Below are 24,099 nucleotides of genomic sequence, written 5' to 3'. Positions count from 1 at the left end.
ATAACATAAATTGTTGGGTTGATGGGACAGATTGGAGTTTGGTTGATGCTTTGTTATACTATGCATTATTATACCATGATACACTGTAAAACTGAACCTGCCAACCTAGCAGTTCGAAAGCACGTCAAAATGCAAGTAGATAAATAGGAACCGCTACAGCGGGAAGGTAAACGGCGTTTCCATGTGCTGCTCTGGTTTGCTGGCCACATGACCTGGAAGCTATACACCGGCTCCCTCGGCCAATAATGCGAGATGAGCGCGCAACCCCAGAGTCGGTCACGACTGGACCTAATGGTCAGGGGTCCCTTTACCTTTACACTGTAAAAACAAACAAAAAAAGGATAATAAATAAATTGCTGGGTTGCACAATACACACATATTCCAGTTATTACCATTTAGGTTGTGTCACCGTACGTAATGAAATATCTGGGCCCAGTTCAGACGTAATGGGAAAGCATGGTTTCCTGCTATGTGAATAAGCGATAGTAAGCCACTTGCACATGTACTTCTCTCCTCTTTCACACACCTGAGAAGCATCTGCTTCCATTCTAAAACTAATCAGTTCTCTTCATGGTCTGCAGTACCCTTCTGTCCTAAGATTAAAAGAGGTGAGACTGTGGTTTCCTGTTACCTCTAAACTAGTCCAGTGTGTGTATATGTAGATAATATTTTTACTAGTATTTTTGAACCATTCTTTGGGCATTTCCTTTCAAACCCAAAAGCGCAATTACATCATAAGAAAAGGTTAAGACTTCTTTGTAGAAGTGTTCCAAACGCTAGTTCTATGTTGGAAGGTACAGTTAAGGAGTTCAGTCTTTGAATTTTTTATTTTTTTGAAAGGTAAGACTTCTTGGTTAAGAAAAGCGGAAGCTTTTGATGGAGTTTCAGCTTTCCCCTTGACTTAGGAATAGTATTGCTGTGAAACTCTTGAGGACTGTTGTAATTTTACTTCCTAATGTATATCTTTATATCTATATATCTGTATCTATCAAGATAAATATAAAGACATCGATATAGTTACAGATATATTGCTTCCTAATATAGTTCTAAATATCTATGCTGCAGCTAAGAATTGGCTAGATAGTTCATGTCAATATTTATTCATAAAACATTTTCTATTTCTAGGATAATAGGGAAATTGTAATGAAGTTGTGAAATTTTACATAAAAAAGCTTTTTTATTTGGTGAATGTTATCAAAATTCTAAAGTCCCACATGTTTCTCTGTCATGAACATTATCCTTTAACTACGTTGCCTAAGTAATATCTGTTCTTGAAAAATGGATAAGTTAATGACCAATTTGGAAATTAACAACCAAAGTGAAAGCCTTGGGGTATTTGCCATCTTATAAATATTTATATTTTTATAGGCATAAGTAATTATGCTTGAAATTACCCAAAAGCAATGAGGTGAAATTACCCAAAAGCAGTGAGTGTTCAGAACAAGCGAGTAATTCATTAACATTTATTATACATCATTTTCATTTAAATAAAAAGAAGTATTTTAATATGCCTATGTAAATACATGTGGAGTATAATCTTTCCAAGCAGTAGTTTTTCAATGTTTCCTGCAATTCAAATTAATGCATTAATGGAGGGTTTACTAATATACCTGCTTGTTTTATTGTATCAAGAGTTACCCTCGCCTCTTTGTTTAGAATGTGTATGTTTTCCTTCCTGAAATCTCCCTAAGGTATATTCATGCATAACACTGCCAAGATGATTGACACATAGCAGCACGATATGTATTGCTCTTCATATTTTGAGAACCATAGAAGAAAGAAGAAAGTAATTGTCCTGCATAAAAAGGAATTTGGAGAATATTTAATATGCTATATACTGGGTATGCTATATACTGTGTGTGTGTCTTCCAGGGCATGTGTAGACAGTAAAATAAACAGATGTTATTCTATAATGGTGTAACACATGCAGTTTAACCTGTGTTTATTAATAAGACTTTTAAAATCAGATCAGTTTGAATGCATGCAGGTGAAATTCTTACATTGGCAGCACACTTTTTCAGACCTACATCAATGAACAGAATTGAGCAGAAATCTAGGATTCATTCTGGAAATATTCATGACTATATATGATTTCTTTATAATTTTATCAATTTACACATCTTTGAAATGTCTGCTTTTGTCTCAGAAGGTATGATGTCTGTGGCGCATGGCTGGGTTTTTCCATTAATTACAGTGGATATACTAAACAGGATTATTTGGCATTTAATGTAGTTGATAAGTTGCAGTTTTCCATTACTCTTCAGAGGATAAGCAGGTGCAGAAAAGGGTAGGGTAATGTTATGCTAAATTAAGACTGTCTCTTTCAGATGGCTTTGAGAATCGATTTTTTAAAATAAGCTTTTCTGGTGATTAATCATCAACTAAATCATGATTTTACACTGATTATTTTATCTCTTCCACTTAGACATTAATGAACTATGCATGATCATTAAATAAAAATGATTCCTCCCAAGTTTTTAAGCATGTGTGTGTGTGTGAGTGTATGCATGCAAGGTTTTGTTTGTGCAAGTTTTTTTCTTTAGAATTTTCATTAAATTTTGAAAGAGCCATTGATTGTGATGATGTGTGAAGGAGCCTTTTAACCTCATTGATCAAGGAGGACAGTTTCTTCCTTCTATTAACATTATGCTAGCAGATCAGGAAGGTGTATTATTTTCCTCAGTTAATTAATCATACTTGTCAGAACATCAGCATTGTGAAGGAAGCGGGAAAGATTGATAAGCACAGTAAATAAAGGTTTAAATGTGTACTTTTTGAAATATGAAGATCTTAGTGATGTGGTCTTACTGTAGGATGTTTCCATATGGAAAAGTCCTGAAAGGGATTGGTTGGAAGGAAGCCTTTTTTGTGAAAGCAAGTGTGATATCTGTCCCTTGTAAGAATGTAGTTATGCTATAGAGTTCAAAATCTGGAAATCATGTCCTTAGCAAATTCTGCCCCTGAAATGTCCACTATCTTAGAAGGCCCAAAATGCTGTTGTTTTGAGGATTGTTTTTAACATATTTCATGTCCTTTCAAAGACTAATTGGGCTGTAGGAATATATTTTCCTTAAGACAAACTAGAATGCCCTGGTCAAGTAGGGATCTGCACTTAGGTCTCCTCAGGGATGTGGTGGTAAGCTTGTTTTGTCATTGGAGATCACCGTCTTTATCATCGTCATCTGACATTTGGGCTAAAAATCAGTTTTTAGAAGTTGTCTATCAGAATTTGTCTTTTTATTTTTCTTTCCTTTTTTGATGAAAGTTGGAAATGTCATCCAACAGTTCTAATTCTAGTCTGTCTTCTGTGTTTGAGGGCATGCCATCCTCTTTTGGGGTATTACAGCAGCCCCACTGCTCTCTTGGCATCTGTAGGTCTACATGTTGCTGCTAGAATGTGAGCCAGTGAACAAGAGGTAAAGTACTGATCTCAAAACTGTTGTTCAAATGGTATCTCAACAGCTCGGGAAGTTTTCTCTTTTGAAGTTAGATGTGACTGTTGGATTTTCTTGGCAATTCTCTCTCTCTCTCTCTCTCTCTCTCTCTCTCTCTCTCTCTCTCTCTCTCTGTTGAATTTGATAGCATGGTAGTGACTGTTCTGAGTCTGTTCAGCAACACTTTCATCCTGCACTGGGTCCCAGGTACCACTAAAGATTAAGCCCAGGGTCACTGCCCTCTACTTAGTTCTATGACTATCTGTTTTAGGATATAGTCGGAAGGGTGTGTGTGTGTAAGGGTTTATGTATATAGTGTTTAAGGTGACCACTTAACGCATCATCAAAAAGAGGACAAAATACTATAGATCTCAAAACAAAACAATACAATACAGGCATGCTTGTTTATATGTATAGATTCATGTTTAAAATTACTGTGTGCTAGCTCAGTCTTCTGTCCAGGTGCTAATTGTTGAAGGGCAACTTCAAGATCCTCTGCTCTCTCTACTTATATTTATTATCTTTAAACTTAACTTTAAATTTATAATTCATTATTTTACTGAGGCCTTTACATAGAGGTTTTTTTTCAAATGCAAGCCTGTCCCTAATGGTGTTCCATATTAAATTTACAATTTCAGTGCTCAAACTATTTCCAGTGGCACACTTTAAAATATTAACCCAGCTCCACATTTCAGTTTTCCGTTTTCTGTCACCTTTCTTATGTACGCACTTATTGTGAGTATAATAAGTAAGCCTCAAAATTGTTGGAAATCTCTCAAGTCATAAACTGGATAATTTTGTAGTTTGTAGTCTGAAAGAGTGGAAAGAATCTTAGTTCTTGCTGAGACAGCTGATACATCTTTATTGGAGAAATTGTTGGTTTTAATGTGTTTGCCTTTACATTTTAATCATTGCCAACACATTGATATCACACTCCATAAACCTCTAAATTGATTTGACCTTCCAATGGCACCATCGCTCCCAGGACTCATTATTGGAAAGCAGTACCTCAGTTAAAGTGCAATTGTCAAGGCAAAACAGCAAAAGCATGCTTTTTTTGCATGGGCATCAAGTGTGGTGTTTCAATACTTACTTTAGATTGTTTTACAGATTAATTAAACAGTTTGATTGCACTTCAAAATGCAACAAAGCTAACATTATGTGAATCTGTTTTGTCCCCCCCCCCCCATGATATATATCTGTTCAGCTAGGCCTTTGGGGGCAATTACTGTCATTAATGTTATATAAAGTTTTTTTGTTTTTTCTGCAAGCTGTATTTTATTAATGAATGGTTTAAATATGGTATATTGTTGTTGTTCAGTGTTGAATGTCTATAAATTTTGTCAATAAATATAAAAGCAAGTAGGCTTTTATATATGTAGCATCTGCTCCAATTTTGTCTGAATTGTCTGTGTGTTTCCCATTTTGGAACTCCTTTGTCCTTCCTTTCCCTTATCTGTGGGACATCCTGATTATCTTCAGAGTTTCCCATAAAATTGTGTTGGAGGCATCCTAAGCCACTTTGTCATTGCTCTAAATCAGGCATCCCCAAACTTTGGCTCTCCAGATGTTTTGGACTACAATTCCCATAATCCCTGATCATTGGTCCTCTTAGCTAGGAATCATGGGAGTTGTAGGCTAAAACATCTGGAGGGCCACAGTTTGGGGATGCCTGCTCTAAATACTAAACTTACTGGCAATTTGAACCTCCCTTTGTCCAGGCATATCAGCAGTGCCTTACTTGAGTTCAACTCAACATTTATAAGATTTCTCATTGACCACACAGAAACAAGGCCACTTCACTAAATGAGGAACTGGAATTTGGCAGCAACATAATATTCTCACAGTATTGAAGTTAACATTAAAATGGCAGTGTCATGTACAACATGACATTGTACAATATTTGTTCTATATAAATATTTAGTTAAAAATAGTATTCCAGCAAACAGAAAGTTTTGTTCATTTGTCCTTAATGTGTAGCTTGCCATTTTTTCAGACTGATGACTTGAAATAAAAAACCTAGGTGTTACATAATGGAAATTTTGCAACTTTGCTTCAGTGCTGCAGAACACTTCACATATGCACTCCTGCACAGGTGGAGTAGGTTTTTAGTGGATATGGTTCAGTTGCTTTGTCCAAAGAAACTCAGTCCAAAGAAACTTTGATGATTCCTAGGATCCAGAGCAACCTCCCTGTACTTGGAGGTCAGAAAGCTATTTTTATAACGTATAATCTAAACTTAAAGATTTATACTAGCCAGCTTCATTTCATTGTTTAAAAATACATTGTGTCAAAAAAAGCCACCTGAAGTGTTATTTTTTCCTAATTTATTTCTGTACTTGTTACCCTTGTATTTCCTCAGTTTCTTTCAGAAATTAACAATATACTATCATGTGAACAGGCAGAGAGGAAAGGACATTCAATTAAATATTCAGCTTCAGTAACATGGCATTTATGTACTTTCATGTTGCCCTTTGGTTTATTCAGTAATCATATTCCATAAATTCATACAGGTGCTGTGTTGATAGCTAATTAGGAACTACTTCATGCGGGTATATTGATTCTGAGAATTTTTAATGGTCTAATATTCCTACACAAACAAGAGGACATCACTGTTTGCAAATAGCTTAACGGCTAGGTGAAGTAAAATGTTTGTGTTATGTCTATGATATATTGCAATTATCTTGTCATGTAATAATAAACTTACAACTATTTTTTACAAAAGATTTGCTACTGAAGAGTAGCCTTAATATCTGGCATGCTGAGGTGAAATCAGCAAAAAGAAACTCACAATTTTGCCAGTATGCAAGACTAATATTTGATGTAGTCCTCTGACAAGTGACTTTCATGTGATACTTGAAATTATAAGAAAATACAAAGTGCACAGTGAGTTCCTGTATATATTAGCATATTAAGAACATATCTAATCCCATAGTTAGCCTATCTTTAGAAGTATTGTAAATAAGTTAAAATTCCCTGTTTTGTCACATTTTGAGTTTTTAAAAATAAACTCTTGTATAAAATATTTGAGAATAAAAGCCTTTGGGATTTATATATTGTTGATATCCTTTTTCACTACTTTCATTTTCATTTTTTGGTCCCAGAACTGTGTTCTTCTACTTTCCTCTTCTCCATATGCTGTTGTTTTCTTTAATTAGTGAAGATACACATCTGTCTTCAGGCTACCACCTAATCTCTAAGGCCATATGGGTAAACAGAATATAATTGTGGCTTGATAGGCTTTGACTCTACTGTTTGTAGTTATTGTTAAGGATTGTTAAAGCAGGTGAATAGAGTTGGATGCAGTGAAATAGATGTTTCTTACCTCTACATATTAAACATTGCTTAAAAATAAATTCTGGTGTTTTGAAATCACACCTGTAGCAAAGCTGCCAAGGAAGTGTTTTACCCATATGCAGACACCCTGCTTTTTGTGTGTGAAGGAAGCCAGTGCTCTGCATGCAAGTATTAATAAAGACAATGTTTTCCCCTCTCTTTCAGTTATTTTTATTTCAATTGCTGCGAGGACTTTCGTACATCCACCAGCGTTACATTTTGCACAGGGACCTGAAACCCCAAAATCTTCTGATCAGTGACACTGGGGAGTTGAAGCTGGCAGATTTTGGTAGGAAAGCTATTAATTAAAAGATTATCTTATAATGATGTGGGAAATGTTGAGAGATGGGTTTCAGCTATCTTACTCTTAGTCACAAGCTTACTCTGGACACAGTGATGATTGATAAAATAAAATTCATAGAAATACTTCATATCCTACTGAATGACAAGAGTATGGAAATAAGTAACCTGTCTTAGTACTAGGTAGAAAGTTTGAAATCCTACAGTTTACAGCTGAGTACAGTCTTTCTTATTAACATGGTATTTAACTTGAAGGAAATTATTGTTACTGCAAATAAGTAATATTTTCTCCATACAGTTATGGGCTCAGGAAGACACTGAAGCATTTTAAGCATATTTAGGATGTTTCTTGGTTGCTTCTTAATTGAAAGACTAGTCTCCAGGAACATACTTTCATGCTGTCAATGGAGTGTTGAGTATTCCCCTTATTATTGTACGTTGTTGGGGGATGGATGGCGGCTAACAAATTGAGGTTGAATCCTGACAAGACAGAAGTACTGTTTTTGGAGGACAGGAGGCAAGCAGGTGTGGTGGACTCCCTGGTCCTGAATGGGGTAACTGTGCCCCTGAAGGACCAGGTGCGCAGCCTGGGAGTCATTTTGGACTCACAGCTGTCCATGGAAGCACAGGTCAATTCTGTGTCCAGGGCAGCTGTTTACAAGCTCCATCTGGTACGCAGGCTGAGACCCTACCTGCCCGCAGAGTGTCTCGCCAGAGCGGTGCATGCTCTAGGTACCTCTCACTTGGACTACTGCAATGCACTCTATGTGGGGCTACCTTTGAAGGTGACCCGGAAACTACAACTAATCCAGAATGCGACAGCTAGACTGGTGACTGGGAGCGGCCGCCAAGACCACGTAACACCAGTCTTGAAAGACCTACATTGGCTCCCTGTACGTTTCCGAGCACAATTCAAAGTGTTGGTGCTGACCTTTAAAGCCCTAAACGGCCTCGGTCCAGTATACCTGAAGGAGCATCTCCACCCCCATTGTTCAGCCCGGACACTGAGGTCCAGTGCCAAGGGCCTTCTGGTGGTTCCCTCACTGCGAGAAGCCAAGTTACAGGGAACCAGGCAGAGGGCCTTCTCGGTAGTGGCACCCGCCCTGTGGAACACCAGATGTCAAAGAGAACAACAACTACCAGACTTTTAGGAGACATCTGAAGGCAGCCCTGTTTAGGGAAGCTTTTAATGTTTAATTGTTTATTGTATTTTATTGTTTTGTTGGAAGCCGCCCAGAGTCGCTAGGGAAACCCAGACAGATGGGCGGCGTATAAATAATAAATAATAATAATAATTGTTGTTGTTCTTGTGTTTAATGAAAATCTGTAGTTAGACTTGGGTAGAAAAGAAAAGAAAAATGTTTTTATTTGAAGTTATATTATTTCCTTATACTGTATCATGATATTTTGAAATTGAATACCAGATGAGTTGACTGTTTTGGTGAAAACTATAATAAAAATTTAAACTACCAGATAAAGCTATATTGGGTCATGATCCCACATTGCCATGATGAGAAATAGTAAAGCAAATCTGTCTCTTCAGAAGTATTAATATTACAAAGTTATATGCAAAGTTGCTCTTCCACCAAAGACATCAAATGATTTTGTTGCTATTGGAATATATTGCTCTCATGTTTCTATTTTCTTAGAAGGTTGTTGAACAAGGATTATTGTGAAGCTATTATCCTTATTATGCACACAGGAAATAGAAATGTAAATGCAGCTGGTTGATTTCGGCAGATAGGATGTCAGTAAAGAATCTGCTTTTCTTTCTGGAGAAGGCTTATTTTTTCAGAGTAATAAATACAAAATCAGTAAAGACCTTTCAAACCTGAAGAGAAGGCCTTCAGATCAGGTATCACAGGTTTATAAAAACCAACAGTGCAACTCTCAGTTTTAATTCAGTGTCCCAGGGACACTTCATCTCCTCTAAGCTTTTTTTTTAAAAAAACATACTCAGAGCTTAGACCTTTGGAAAACCATTGATTTGTATAAAAACATGACAAAATTCTCATGTTTGCTGGCATATTGTGTTGTAGCTGATGGATTTGTAAATATACATAATCTCCCACCAAAGAAACAGTTCGGGGCTGTGTTTACTATCATACAGCAGCACTCTAAAATAGCATTTATGAAGATGAACCTATTTATCAAAGACAATGAAAACACATGGGATTTTTAATAAAATTAAAAATTGAAGAAAGCATGAGAAAAATTGAAGGCCATGTTTGGTGTGCTTTTTGGAAATAATTGTTGCACAAAGGAGAACAGTCATGTGTGCGCAGAATCCCATCACTGATCTACCACCAAAGTCCTGTGGGATAGGGCAGAAGATTCTGGAAGTGGCCTTTTCCTCTCTCCGTGCCCTCACTGAAGTGTTTTTAATTTCCCCTGCTACTATGCCATCTTCAGTGATGGGGTTGTTCAGAGCCATTTGGGGTCTTGGGAGCCTGCAACCTGCAGCACTCTCTGATGTGTCACCAACACACCCCATATCTGGGCCCGTCACCAGCAGAGCACCTCCAGCCGACCAGTGATTGGTAGACCTTTCCAGCATCTCAGCAAGGAAAGCTCCAGTGGTGAGCCTCCTGGCCCATCCACAAAGTGGGATGTTGGCACTTCCATTGGCCATTCATCTGCCCTTCCCAGAAGATTAGGATTGCTTGCTAAGACAAGAGATAATTTTTCCTATTTATTACAAGTCATTTTGAAATTCTAAAGGTTCTTAAAATATGGCACGAGTTCTCCTTGTTACACAGTTAAATGAGAAGTAAATTGAGCTGATTTGGGTGTGAATTTGATATACTTTACATATTTCCCAAAGCAAAGCTAATGTGCTCGCTGTAGCCAGCAAATAAAACTAGTATTTTAAGTTAACTAATCACACAATGAAACTTGAACTGCAGAGCTAACTGCCTTTGACCTTTCTTCACATTTTTTTTTACTTGATTGTTTATAGATTTAAAGTCTCCAGTGCTTTTGCATAGGGTTGCTATTTTGGATCGTAGAGCAGATAGAGAATTATAAACTTTTTAGAGATCTTTTGTTGGAATGGGGGCATGATGGAATGTTGCAACAAAGGAAGTTGCTCATTTTTGTTTCAGTACAGTGTATTTAAAATTATGCTGAGTAAGAGGAGAATGTAAAATGCATCATGTATCCATGAAAGTAGTGGTTTTTAAAAAGTAGATTACAACATTCTTGATTCTTACAAGCTACATGACTAGTAACTTTGCAGTAGATATTTATATAAAATATGGTGTTTTCTTATGAAACAATTTTAACAAGCCACCCTAACTGCTTTTCTGGTAGAAGTATGCATCTAATTCCAGTCACACCTGCCCATAAGTTTCATGTGGTGACTTAATATTTGTTTATTCATTCATATAAAATCTTTTTTTCCTACCCTTTTTGTGCCTTTGTGCCATTATTGAGCTGCAATAATATAAAATCACAGTGCAATAAAATATATTAAACTATAAAGAATCAAACAATAAAAATACATAAAATATACATCAGATAAAACACACATTAAAGTCAAGTTAAAAGCAGCAGCTGCAGGTAAAAATGACCGTAACTGGTTAAAATTCCCTTTCTCAAAAAACATAAAAAACACTCCTATTGCAATATGTCAGTGTACTTAAGAATTCCACTGGGCAAGGGTGTAGGAAGAAGGAAGTTGGACTTGGCTGTCCTGGCACAAAATGATTGTTTTATTGATGTGTATATATGAGTGTTTGTGGCTGAAGTGAGCCAAAACATGAGGGTGGCTTACATTTTCCATTGTTTATTTAGATTAATAGATTGGCTGGCTGGAATTTCTTGAGCCTGGCAATTCCCAGTTGTTCTTTCTCCTCCAGACATGTCTTGTATGTAGAGGAACAGCAACTTGTCATGCTGATAGAATTCTGATGAAAAGAAACACAGATGAGAAGGAAAAAGAGGTTGAAGCTCTGGAAGCCAGACCTGCATTTTGGATTTGTGCAATTGTTGTTGAGCACAGATGCCTGCTGTGTAGGCGCTACTTGTAACTGGTACTTTATTTTATTTTGTAAAAGACGGTTGTACTAGTTATTTTAGGCCTTGGCTGCAAGCTCAGTAGCAGTTTGTGGCTGCAAATAATATACAGGCACTTGAAAAACAGGCTCTACAAAGCAGAAATACATCAGTGAGAAACTGGGACTGTACCCAAAGAATATTGTTGGCCTCGCTGTAATAGCTAGAAAGGGTAGAGTTTTAACATTACCACAGATAATTTAAGTTCTGTATTTAAGAGATTTTTCTACAATTTTCATGCTCCGCTAGTTTTCCTTTAGTGTTTTAAACTGAGATAATTTAGCAGCTTCACCTTTAGATTTCATAAAGTTCTTCAAACATTTCTACTGAGATGAGGAACTTGGACAGGAAGCTGTGTTAACAAAATGCTATCTTGTATTAAGTATTGATTGATTGATTGATTGATTGATTGATCAAGGTGGTAAACATGGTTCTCCTCCCCATTTCATCCTCACAAGAACCCTGTGACCTCTAGGTTAGGCTAAGAGATGGTGACTGGCACAAGGTCACCCAGTGAGCTTCATGGCTGAGTGGGGATTCGAACCCTGGTCTCCCAGCACTCTTAACTGTTACATAATAATTCTTATATTGTAAATTGCATGAGCACTTTTTCTACTCCTGTTCTTCAGATAGTAGTAAACAAAGATCAAAACGTACACTGTGCCTTAAAATTGCAAAGTAGTTCTGCTTTTAACTCCACACAGAAAAGACAATGGCCTAACCTTTTTAAAGTCAATTATCACATTCACAGCTTTCCCCTGCAATTTTTCCTTTTTAATGAGAAGTATGTTTCCTAAATGTTACAATGTTGATTCTTGTTACCCAATGTATTGCTCATTTTCCATATTAAGACTAAAATGGCCTTTAGTATTTCATTGCATTAGTAAAGGCCCTCTGGAGAACTAATGAACTATTACTTGATTTATTTTAGTCCAATTGTTCCCAAGCTTTCACTTCAGTTGGTTATAGTCCTATGTATTTAAATAATTAGCTTCTGGCCCATATGCATTCTCCTTATTTTTTTGCCTATAATTCCTTTTGTTGCATACCCAGTCATGCTGTTACTCAATTCAGAGTTGTCTTTAAATTATTTGCTATTACTCTGAAATACTAATCACTCAGAATATATTTACTGTTTCACTGCATCACACTCACATATTTGTTGCGTAATTAGCAGAAGTTATCATCATAGAGATATTTACATGGTAACAAAGTTAGGTTCATTAAATGAAAAACTAGAAACAGGAAAGCAAAGTGAAAATCAGCCAAATTGTTGTTAAATTGTATACTTATACAATTTCATGATGATTCCAGTTTTACAGTAACATTGATAGGATATTAGGACTGCTGAGGAAGACCGGCTTTTTAGTATTAAACTCTGTACTGTAATGTGTGGTTTATATTTTAAGGACAGAATTGTTATTTAGTGAAGTTTTCAAATATTGCCTCCAGAGCAAAAGGTTGACAGAACGTATTTAAAGTATAAAAGGTTTTTTTAAAAAGGTATGGTGCTATCATTGTGAATAAAATACATGCATTTTTTTTAAAAAAAATCCACATCACTGATTTTTAGCTTCTAATTAGTAATGGGGAAATATGCTGAAACACCTTGGGTCCCCCTGCAAGCAGGAAATCTCTAACCATGGTCTCCATTTAGTCTGAGCAAGAAAAGTAGCAGATTTAGAACAAGCTGGGATCCAAAATCATGGTTTGAAGATTCTAGTGTCTTCCGAAGCTGGTAACCATAGTTCTAGTTTCCTCTAAACTTGCAAACCACAGTCTTTAGAGGCTTCCTGGTTTTGATTTCTCTTGCTGCAAAAGCGTGTCATGCATGGATTAAGTCCCATCAATATCTTAGTTTATAGAGCTGAGATAAGATTGTCAGAACATTGCCAGTGTTATCTTCGGCATGTGGAACATGGGCTTTTGGTCTGAGTCTCTTCTGGCCTTGTGGTCAGTCTAATGAAGCCCACTTTTATCAGGCAAGTCTGCATGTTCCTCCACACAAATTATGAATTAGTGAATTTTTGGAATTTTGGACCTCCTGAAAGAGTATTCTGCTGACCTGTATCAATATAGCCCCCCCTAATCAGCTGTCAATACGGTTATAATATTCAAGCTATGCATGCTTGTATAACAATAAAAATTTCTTTTCTTACACTTTTACAGAGAGCATGTTACAGCCTCTTCTGAGTATTTAGGAATATAAATCATTTGAGAAATACAGATGTGCGGTCCTTTCTAATCCCATGTTTTCATACAGAATAAGCCATTTGAAACATGAGTAGCATGAGTATTTGCAGCATGAGTATTTGAAAATTAATACACAAAGGTACACAAAGGCAAGCATTCGCAATTGATTAATTCTGAATAATGAGTATCCCTGCATTCTGTGCTTACGTTCATTAGCACAGATTAGAATCACTACTCAACATGTAAAGTTGTGTTGAAAGTGTGGAGAATAGTACACATGCTTTTAATTGCATTATTTAAGTTCACAAAGGACTGTTTAAAGTGATTAAGAAGAATTTAATTGGCACTAAAGTATCTTGGGTATGCATTGTATGTAGAATTTATTGCATGGCAGAAGTACACAAAGCAAAACATAAACAGCTTAGCTGCTTCACCTATTACTTGGTCAGTTTTGTGTTGTGTTAATGATAGGCATGGCGATTAGGTGATGTGCCTTGACTTCTGACAACTGCCTCATGGTTGTCTTGTTACTATAGAGAATTGACACAGGAGTAGGGTGCTGTTTTGGTGACTTTTTAAAAAATCTGGCAAAAAGAGCAAGATCTGAAATTCACCTTACTGGATTGTCATGAAACTATCCCTATAGATCTTCAGGCCAAAACCTGGTTATCTTTCCCATTACCTTTTTACTTTATGTTCACTTCATAAAAGTTATAATGATCGCTAATACAAGCAGCACTGACTTTTGGAAGAGCGTGTGGCTTCCTGTAGTGTAACCATGGAAACAGACAAGGAATCCTTAAACAAAGTGATCACACATGCTGTGCTAATTAATCCTGTCCTACAGCTTTTCCTCAGCTGGAGGAAGCAGTTAGATAAATTTTGCATGAGTTAGCATGTTTGGATGTACAAACAGTATGAAATATGTTGCCATGTCTAGGTTATCATTCAAAAGATGGGGAATGCCAACACTGCTGTAACTTGTCATTCATTTGTAACTTGTGCAGTGCCCCAGAAGATGTGGTTTTAAAAAAAAAGATTTCTGAGAGTAATAGTATATCTAAAAGGTTGTACTACTAGTGTTTGATGTTCTGCATAACTGCTGAAGGATGCGGAATTATTTTAAACATGTAAGCCCAGCCTTATTGTTATTAAATATGTTGTTATTAAACATGTTGCAATGAAATAGAAGAAAAACTTACAGTATTAAAATATACAGTAGAATCAATAAAGTAAAGTAAATAGATAGCATGTAACTGATAAAACCAAGAAAAAGAAACAAAGCATCTTTAGTTCTTTACAATTTAGAACATCCCAAAGTCACATTGTATCTTTTGAAGAAGCAACATTTTTTAACATTTGGGAAATCAAATTTGCTGCAAAAGTATTTTGTCTTTGTCCTGTTTGTTTTGACCTCAGGAAGGGTGTCAGCTTAGACATTGGGGTGTATCCCCACATTCCATCTATCCATTGATTAATGTTAGCTGTTTCCTGAGACCTTTAGTTATTTGGTGGCAGCTGCTAGATAGGAAAATAATTCTATGCAGTTTTTTATTAATTCATCCATATAATTTAATAGGCTCAGCCTTTAAAACTGCCAAGCAGTTACGCCTTTCTAGAATATTTCATGATCAGTTCATCCTACCTGGTCATCTGCATGCTCTGGTATTTTTCTTTTTCTTTTCTTTTTTGCTATTTTCAAAGCATGTTACCAAACATAGCATAAATATAAACTACAGTAGTAAAAACCCATCTTCAAATTTACAGCAGATAAACTAGCTTTCAGTTTTTTTCTAAACAGAATTAATATTCAGCAACTGGTGCCTCCTCTCTTACGCTGAGAAAATAACTTTCGAATTTTCATTATGAACCACACAACACACTAAGCAGAGCATGGCAGCAAAAAGACTGGTGAGGAGCAAAGCTACTGGGATTTTGCCACTGGGATTCTGCATGCTCATGCTTTTTGGCTTAGCATGTCATGTGAACAGCCATTCTCTTTGCATCCCATAAACTGTGGTGGCTTTTAATTTTTGTCACAATTTTTAGTCATATTCTATCAAATTCTAAATCTGTACCAATACCTTCTTGTGATACAAAAGAGCAGTCACAGAATCCAATCAAATATTGATTCCTGTAATAATTTGTAGAATCTTGATCACTCTTTGCCAACTATTAAAGATCCTTTTACTTAAGATGGCAGGGATTGAACCTGGAACCCTTTGCATGTAGGTACCAGTATTTTAATTATCACAGTGCTTTTGAAATTATAGTGGCTGTGCTGCTATTAAAATACATTTGAGCCTAGTAAATACCTTTTGAAGAGAATCACAATGACCTGGGTTACACATCATGCTAAACCAAACCACGCTCCTGTGCCACACTGAGCTAAGCCATAATTTTACACAACATGCTGTCCAAACCCAGGCTTGTGGTTTAGCTCTCTCCAGACTAACCACAAAATATAACCAAGGTTTGTTCCGTGGCTGGGTTCAGATCACACACTAAGCCAAACTATGACTTATCTCAGTGTGACATAGCAGCAAAACAACCAAGGAAGAGTTAAGCACTGGGATCTCTTCTGTGCTATGTCATGATTTGGCTTAGTGTGAAACAGGTCAATGGGGGGGGGTAGATTTCTTCAGTTTACTTCCAAGCTAATAATTACTCAGCCACCTCTGTTTACTATTAGAATAAATGATTTTAGAAGGAAGGATGTTGCTCTTCTCAGATGTGCCTAGAGTCCTATGAGGTAGATTTTGCTGCTGTATAGTGACTTGCTGTTCTGTTTGTTTCACAGTTGAAAAGGAATTTGAATTATTGCATCTAAGACCAGCAGTCTTACTCTTAGCACAGAGCAGTATGTTAAATGTTCAAGGTTAAGGGCAGATGGCATATATTTTTTCTAGCAGTATGTAGATACACAGCATGTGCCTGAAGCTTTAAATGTGATTCAGTGTATGAGCTATTTAGCTCTTTGTTTAATCCACTAGTTGTCTTGAGTTACACAGGTTATGTTCCCTGTTCCAAATGCTAACATTTAAGGATTTTTTTATTAAGTAGTTTTAAAAATTGTGCCTCATACTTCCTCTTTTTAAACATGAAAAACTAGATCCTAAAAACAAATAAATGACAGCCCTGTAATGACTGAAACAATAATGCAGTCACTTGATATTTCATGATCTGTAGCTTTGTTTTGTGTTGAGTGATAGAAATGGATATGTTTTTTTCTCTGATTAACTTAACACATGGCCAGAAGAAACACAATCTACTTTTTCAAGCAGACTCATATTACACATACCTTTTAATGATCTAACGTGACCTTTATTTCTTTATATGCTGATTTTCTTTGTTGTGCTTGTATTTGCTCTTTAGGACTTGCAAGAGCCAAATCTGTCCCTAGTCATACGTACTCTAATGAAGTGGTTACCCTGTGGTACAGACCTCCAGATGTCCTCTTAGGTTCAACAGAATATTCCACCTGCCTTGATATGTGGTAAGAATACAGTGCGTTTACAGGATCCATATGTTTTAACTTGCTGTGACTTTGATTTGTTAGACAAACAGTGGGCTTGACAAGCAAATATTACAATCTTGTCCATGCTGACCTAGGAATAAGTCCCATTGAACTCAGTGGGACTTATTTTGGAGTACATGTGCATAGGAGTTCTCTCTAAGATAAAACAGTACACTTTTTGTAGACTTAAAGTTTCCAGATACTGTTTCTGTAAGAAACCTCTGTGCTCTCTCCAATGGTTAATTATCTTATCTTTGTCTCATACTTCAACCAAAAAAGGCTCTCAGGTGAACTTACAGTTAAAAACAATAAAAAAATTAGATAATCCCTGCCCTAAGGCTTACAATCAAAAAGATGTAGCACAAAAGGGAAAAAAAACACTGGATAAAATCAGGTACCGGTTAGAAACTTCAATATGACCAGCTTGGGTGGGAGCAATTTGGGTAGCTTGATTGAGTAACTCCTGCTAGGTGGCAGATGAAGAAGAAGTAGCCAAAGGCAGCTGCTGTCTTACAGATGGGATAAGCCTGCTCATCTTCATTCCATCCACTCCTGCCCATTGGAATGGCTGCTGTCAGGTCAGGTGGCAGTTGAGAAAGAGTCAACGTTAGCTGATATCATAGCAGAACTAATGGAACAGCCATGCTTCCCTTCTCCTTTATTGGTATATATGTTTATAAGTAGTCATAGATTTCAGACAAGTACTGTGAATGCTTTCAGTCTTCCTTTACTTCTTCTTTTTAAATAAAAAATCTGATTTCCTGGATAATTTTACAGCACAGCAAATACTTGAAGGGAATTCGACAGAATAGGTGTAATCCAAGATCCAGTAACATTGGCAGGGCCAGCCCAATACATTTTTCTGCCCAAGGAAAAAGACAAAATGGTGTCTGCCTCATCCCACATATAAAAGCTGACCAGACTGGCAGATCAATCTTATTTCAGCATTGAAGGCAGTAGTCTAGCTCTGTCCTCCAGCGCTTTGCTGCCACTCCTTGTCCCACACCACCTGCCACCTGAGACAAGTTTCTCACTCTGCCTAATGACAGGGCTGGCTGGCCCTAAACATTGGTACACAATTGTGTAAAAACAATGAGCATTAAGACAAAACAGTGTTACCTGGGACATTGAGCATATAATCAAGCAAAAACAACCCCCATTTCTAATATTTCATCTGTACAGGGTTTTTTTTTGTTTAGTAAGTATGTAGTATGGGAATTAGTTGCACTTTGCCTCCACCTGCAGCTTCTTTGTTAGAAGGAAGGAGGATATTGGTTACACTGCCTAGCACTGGAATGCTATCTTCTGTTCCTTCCTGATGACAGATGCTGCACCGGCTCTGTTTTCATGTGTGACTTGAGGGAAAAGGCAAAGGTCATGCTTATCTACCCTGTGGCCAGGATCCTCCAGTGGCTTGGTTGTAGAGTAGCAGTGCCTTTCACTTTTTTCTGTAATTCAACAAAGCAAGGCATAATACCCCTTACACCACTGGCTGTGGCCCCTTACCTGTTGAAAGAAAGGCTGAAGCATAAAGGGCAGACTTATTGCAACAGCAGTAGATCTCCCCCCCCCCATATATAATGTAATAGTTGAATTTAACAGCAAAAGGGACTCATGAATGAGGGCTACTGAAGCCTGGTGTGCTACTGAAGCCTACTATAAGTTACCACCTGTGTCCAGGCACTCTTATCAGAGCTGAGCATGCTTCTGGTATTCGAAGCTCATCTGAAAATAAAGGTGACTGGGAAGATAGAGTTCTGTACTCCAAAATGGCACATCTTTGTGTTAAAACTGCCCCCCTACATAGATAGGGTCATGGATAGCATTTGTTGCCATCACATCTAGTTTGGCTCTAATTTTTTTGCTGCTAGGAGTAGAGGCCTGTGTGTAATCCCTGGGTTCCTTAGGAGGAAGGTTCAGGATATAAATTTAATAAATAATAATTTTAAAAATTCATACTAATGGATGTGTAAATTCTGATTTTATACTCAGGAAGAAGATGCTCTTTTGGGATGGTATAAAAGATATCAAGGATTTAATTGTCTGTGTAGCATTATTCAGATAAAAATGAACATCAAATTCATTTTTTTTATATAAATGCAAGGGTCATGGTTCTGACAGGAATGCAGCAGTCATTTTGAAACGTTAATAGAGATGCTCTAATTTAGTACAGAATTGATGTCTTTCTAATACCAAATGGAGACTTCCCCTTCAACCGCTATGTATTACTATTGCCAAGGTGAAAACTGGTCCTAGCAGGGGAACACAAAAATAATGTATTTAATAACGGTCATGAAATATTGATGTTCCCTGATGTAGGACCTTTAACACAAGTCAAAAAGATATATAAAGGGTGCTTTTCAATAAGAATGCTTTGTTCCAGATGAAAAATGAGGCAGTGGTGATTGCATCTATCAAATATATGAATCCAATAAAATGACAAATAATTCATCTTCTGGAAAATAGTGAGCAAATCACAAGCTGAGGTTGCAGTGAAGAGCAGACAGATCAAATAGCTGACAGATGAAAAGTCTTCCTTTTCTGAGTGTCTTTGTTGATGTGCTGAGTAAAAGTATTATGCTGTGTTCATCTAATGTTAGCACCCAGATCTAAAACACTTCATGGAAGTGTTCATTGATTTCAACAGAATCTATTATATTGTATTCTGGAGATTATACTAATGCTACAAGTACTTCATATTTGTTGCCATAAATGTATATTGTTCCACATATAGATTGCTGTGTATACATTGTGTATTGGATGAGTTTCACTTTATGCTCAGAGAATAACTGATATACCTCAGTTTGGAAATTTCTTATTGTGTCAGATTGGCTAGTGGGCCCAGGCCCAGGTTATACTTTTCCTGTAGCATGTGACTACCCCCTCTAATTAGAGTTTTCTACTTTGAAGGCTTCAAGATATGGGGCACGGTACGGCTGTGAGATGTTATTTGTGAGGCACCTTCCATTGTGTCAGTGCAAGACATTAGGTTCATTTCAACTTTGTGATTATCTGTGTCGTTTGTTACAAAAAGCCACACAGCCTAACACAACTTATAACTTATAACATCTTATAACTACTGTCTGGTGAACACCTAAACTAGGTTGGCTCCTAGCAGAGCTTCAAATTGTGCTTCTCAAATGGCATCATTGTGCAACATGGAAAACTTCTGAATTTCATTTGGGGAATTAGGTGACTGCTATTCCAAACAAAAGGTCAAAAGCCCCAAGGCCAAGCCTTAGGGCTCTAGAAGTAAGTTCCTGAATGATGTTAGTTTCTGATTCCTGTTAAACATTTAATATACCATCTTTATAAGCACCTGCTTGACTAATAACTTTTAACTAATGGTTACCTAATCATCTAAATTTTCCATCTGAACTGTCTGTCTGTGAAGAATGAGTCCAGATTTGGCTAATGCCATAGGGGAGTGGTTCCCTACTGGTGGTCTGCAGATCCCAGGGGTTCCATGTAACTCAACCAGGGGTTCACAGCACCATCCACACAACAGAAACTACCATAGAGATGTCAAAAGTAGGGGGTCTATGGCTTGGCCTTTGTAAAACACAGGGTCCACAGTACTTTGCTAATTGGGAACAACTGCGGGGCACTTGTTCAAACAAAAAAGTATCAAATTAAAGCATATAACAGTAGATTTGCAAAAAACTAATGTGCTGATTTTGCTCCTCTCCAATAAGATAGACAATAAGAGAGACAATTTCAGCTGCTGATCCTGAAACTTGGCCAAATGTATACAGAAGAAAAGAAGCTCCTCCACATATCTAGCTTTGTAAGTCTTTACCAACACCCTGAATTTGGCTTGGGAGCAAATTGGTAGCAAGTTCTATCAGGATCAGAGTGACATGAGTCCACAGAGCCAACCTAGTCAGTAGTCAAGCTGCTGCATTTAGCACTGACTGAAGCTTCTGCAACAGCATCAGTGACAGCCCTACATAGAATACATTACAAAACTCCAGTAAGAATATTAAAATTTGGCCGGTGTGGTGTTGGTGTTGTATTTATGTCCATTTATAAGGGAGGGAAATGGTGAAGGGATGAAATTTAAATTGTATATTTTCAAATTGCAAACATGCAAATGATAGTGTGGGGTGGGGGAGGAAGTGACAGTACAATGCCTATAGAAAGATGGGTCTATTTTCTGTTGGTGGGAAGAAGTTTAGCCAGTAAGGGAATAAACAAAACTGTTGGGATGTTGGTCAGCTATTACACAACATTGCTACCTAGTTCTTGGGTGGCTGGGGTATGTGAATGGTAATGTGAGTTGCTTGTATAATACGATCACTTGTATGGAAGTTTTGGTAGGGAAAGAAAGCATGTCTCCCCCTCACATATTTATGCAGATCTTGGCTGGTTTTGCATAAAAAGAAAAAAAGTCAGCTATTAGATTACATTGGCACTATTGGATTACAGTGAAATGCTTCTAGTTATATGTCTTGATGAGTTGAAAAGGAGGCATAGGGACAAGTATTGAAAAGAAATACAAATATTAACTACTGGGCAGTTTCTGGGAAGCAGGTGACAGTGGCTGTAAGCTATTTATGCACTTCATTTGTCATTGGAGGGCATTGGGAGAGTAACCAAAAACTAATGATTCATGTACAGTATTAACATTCTTTTCTCTGCAAATAGCTACTGGCAATTTTAAGAATATTAATGAAGACATGCATGCATTAGTGGTTGTGGCTAGCAGTAAGAATCAATGGGGAATGTTCTGCAATTTACTACTGTCAGCATGTAGAGTGGTAATATGTTGGATCAATTGTGTGACATAAGACAGCATCAAGCTGTAGGCACAGTATTTTTTTTCTTTGTTCAGGCAATTAGTATGTTTTATTTAGCATAATCTCAGGTGTAACATTTGAAAACTTGAATGTTTTATGTCAAGAAATCCTGATGTTTTAACACTTTGAGGCTAAAAGGCATTAGTGGGAACTAATACTTGATCTCAGTCCCCCCCCCTTTTTACCTCTACTAGCACTTTCCTTCCTGCAATTCTGAGCACTTGCCATGTTTCCAAGCTGGCATTTGTGAAAAGGGTTGCTCTGTCTGGTTCCTGTCTTTCCTTCTCTTTTCTTGTGGTAAGAAGATAGAGAGCGATATGGGAGAGAGATGTTTTGTTGCAGCTGGGGCAGATGCACCATGGTGTTTCTCCTCTCTGCGCTCCTCCCAACAGTCATTCTTCCTCTGGTCATTCTGTGGATACGGGACTGCGCATAAAGATGCACTTATACACACAGCTGCATGCAATTCAATTCCCTGGCATTTTTGTCAGCTCTTGAAAGTACCAGCACCGCTTATCTCCAAAATTAGTTTTAATACAGAAATATGTGTTAATAATAATGGATATTTGCAAAACTTGAAAAAATTACTAGGTATTTCTGGTAAAAATATGGTTAAGGAATTTATACCTGGGAAATTATTTCTATTTTAGTCCAAAAACTAATATTTGAGCTCAGTAGAAAGACAGAGGAGATTTCTCTTTACCTTCAGTACTCACCCTAAAGAATTGCTAATCCATGAGAGGTCGGGATTTTATGATAACTATCAAGCTATTCTTAATTAAACTTCTGGAAAGATGCTGACACTGAACTCTTATCAGCTGTAATCAGCTGAATTAACTTTCAGCAGAATGATCTTCTGAGATTAGGTTGAGGCATTTTATCTCAAGAAGCATCCTTTGTTCCCACATTTTGGATGGGCAATTAATCCTGTTTTATTGAAGAACATTTTCTTCAGTCTATGAAGAAACCAGTCTCTGGTTTCCCCCCCAGATCGTATAAATCTTTCGCCTTCTACTAGGGCCTGAGAATATCTTAAGGTCCTTTTTTAAAAAAAGTATTTGGAATGTAAGATTGCTTAGAGTTGTATCTTTATCCTGAAGCAAACCTTTACAGAATTAAAGGTTTTCAAACAAGTGGCTGAATAGCTTTGAGTAGTGATTGTTGGGAGAGTACAGCAGTCCATAGGATTTCCATCTCACTTGGCACAAGACCTGGATCTGTAGAACGATTTTCTGGGCTGGGGACCTCCTTGCAATGAAATTGTTTGGGAGAAAGTTAGATAGATGATGGAGGAAGACTCACAACAAATTCCATCAAATACGGGCTGGAGGCCACTTTCAGATCTACTCTCACCAGCAGTTGCTTATCCAGTGCCTTGAATTTCTTATCGGTTTGTACAACTTGACAGTGTAAACAGGATTCTTAAATCAGTGAAGTTGTCCATATATGTGCACTTTGGGTTGTAGCCAACTAAATTCTACTCAGATTAGACCCATTGAAATTAATGAACTTATGTTCATTATTTCAATTATGTTACTTATGTCCATTATTTCAGTGAGTGAAATCTGAATATGACTGGCTTTGGATACAACTCAATTCATGTTGGCTTAGAAGGCAGTGGGAGGTAGAATGACTGATTTGGTGGAAATTGTCAACTCTTTTTGTTGCAAGGGTTCTAGTCTATTCTGCCAAAAACAGCGGAGTTCCGCAACCCACATCTTTCCAAGCCCTAGGTTTTATTTTTTAACTCTTCATTGCCTACTGATTGCTTGACACTCTACCCAACCCTGATTAACTTCAGGGGCCTCGGAAAGATGATTCAAGGTCCATTTGTCACAGCCAGTGGTTACATATGATTAAAGTTGTGGTCCAATAATTTCTGGAGGGGACAGTTTAACTACTCCTGCTTTAAATCGTTTGTGCCAAAGTCTCCCAACATCCCCTACTTAAAAAAAAAATCACTAGAGGATTTTAGAGTGTAACATTTCACAAAAGCTAAAGTCTTTCCTCTTGTTGCATCACATGACATATTTTCTGAAACAATTTACATAAGCATTGTTAGTAGAGAGTGCATCCTGTTGTCCAGTAATTCCACAATCAAAATTCTTATTAAAACATAATCCATTGTGTTGATGTTAGTTTCAGTTCCATCATTGCTGTGGTAAAAACAAGGCTTCTAGAAAATTAAGAGGAACAGTGGAAGCACAGTATTAAGATAGTATGGCCATATGTTCCCTCCGGTACATGTAATAGGCTTAGTTATGCTTGCTGTCATGAGAGAGCAAGGCACACATTTCTGCATCATATGGTTGTCACTCCAGCTTCAGTTGTTTTGTTGTTTTGTTTTTAATGCAAGGGTTCTATTACATTCTGCCAACAGCTTTAAGGTAGCTACTTGTGATGTTAGTTTGAGGTTATTCAACAACAACAACAAAAACCATTGGACACTAGCATGTTTTAAGAG

General features: G+C 37.2%; 1 protein-coding gene across 3 annotated transcripts in view; it reads left to right on the top strand.

Annotated features, from left to right (window-relative positions):
- The window catches only part of CDK14 (cyclin dependent kinase 14), a 237,490-nt gene that overhangs the window by 108,514 nt on the left and 104,877 nt on the right, over nucleotides 1–24,099 (top strand). For all 3 annotated transcript variants that reach the window (XM_060280771.1, XM_035129982.2, XM_035129984.2), the window contains 2 exons: nucleotides 6,936–7,059; nucleotides 16,695–16,815. In XM_060280771.1, the coding sequence (XP_060136754.1) occupies nucleotides 6,936–7,059; nucleotides 16,695–16,815 (245 nt within the window). The remainder of the gene's footprint in view (nucleotides 1–6,935; nucleotides 7,060–16,694; nucleotides 16,816–24,099) is intronic.

The sequence above is a fragment of the Zootoca vivipara genome, chromosome 12, assembly GCF_963506605.1.
Source record: "Zootoca vivipara chromosome 12, rZooViv1.1, whole genome shotgun sequence".
Taxonomy (NCBI): Eukaryota; Metazoa; Chordata; class Lepidosauria; order Squamata; family Lacertidae; genus Zootoca; species Zootoca vivipara.
Note: the sequence above shows the minus strand (reverse complement) of the source record. Positions and strands in the feature narration are given on the sequence as shown.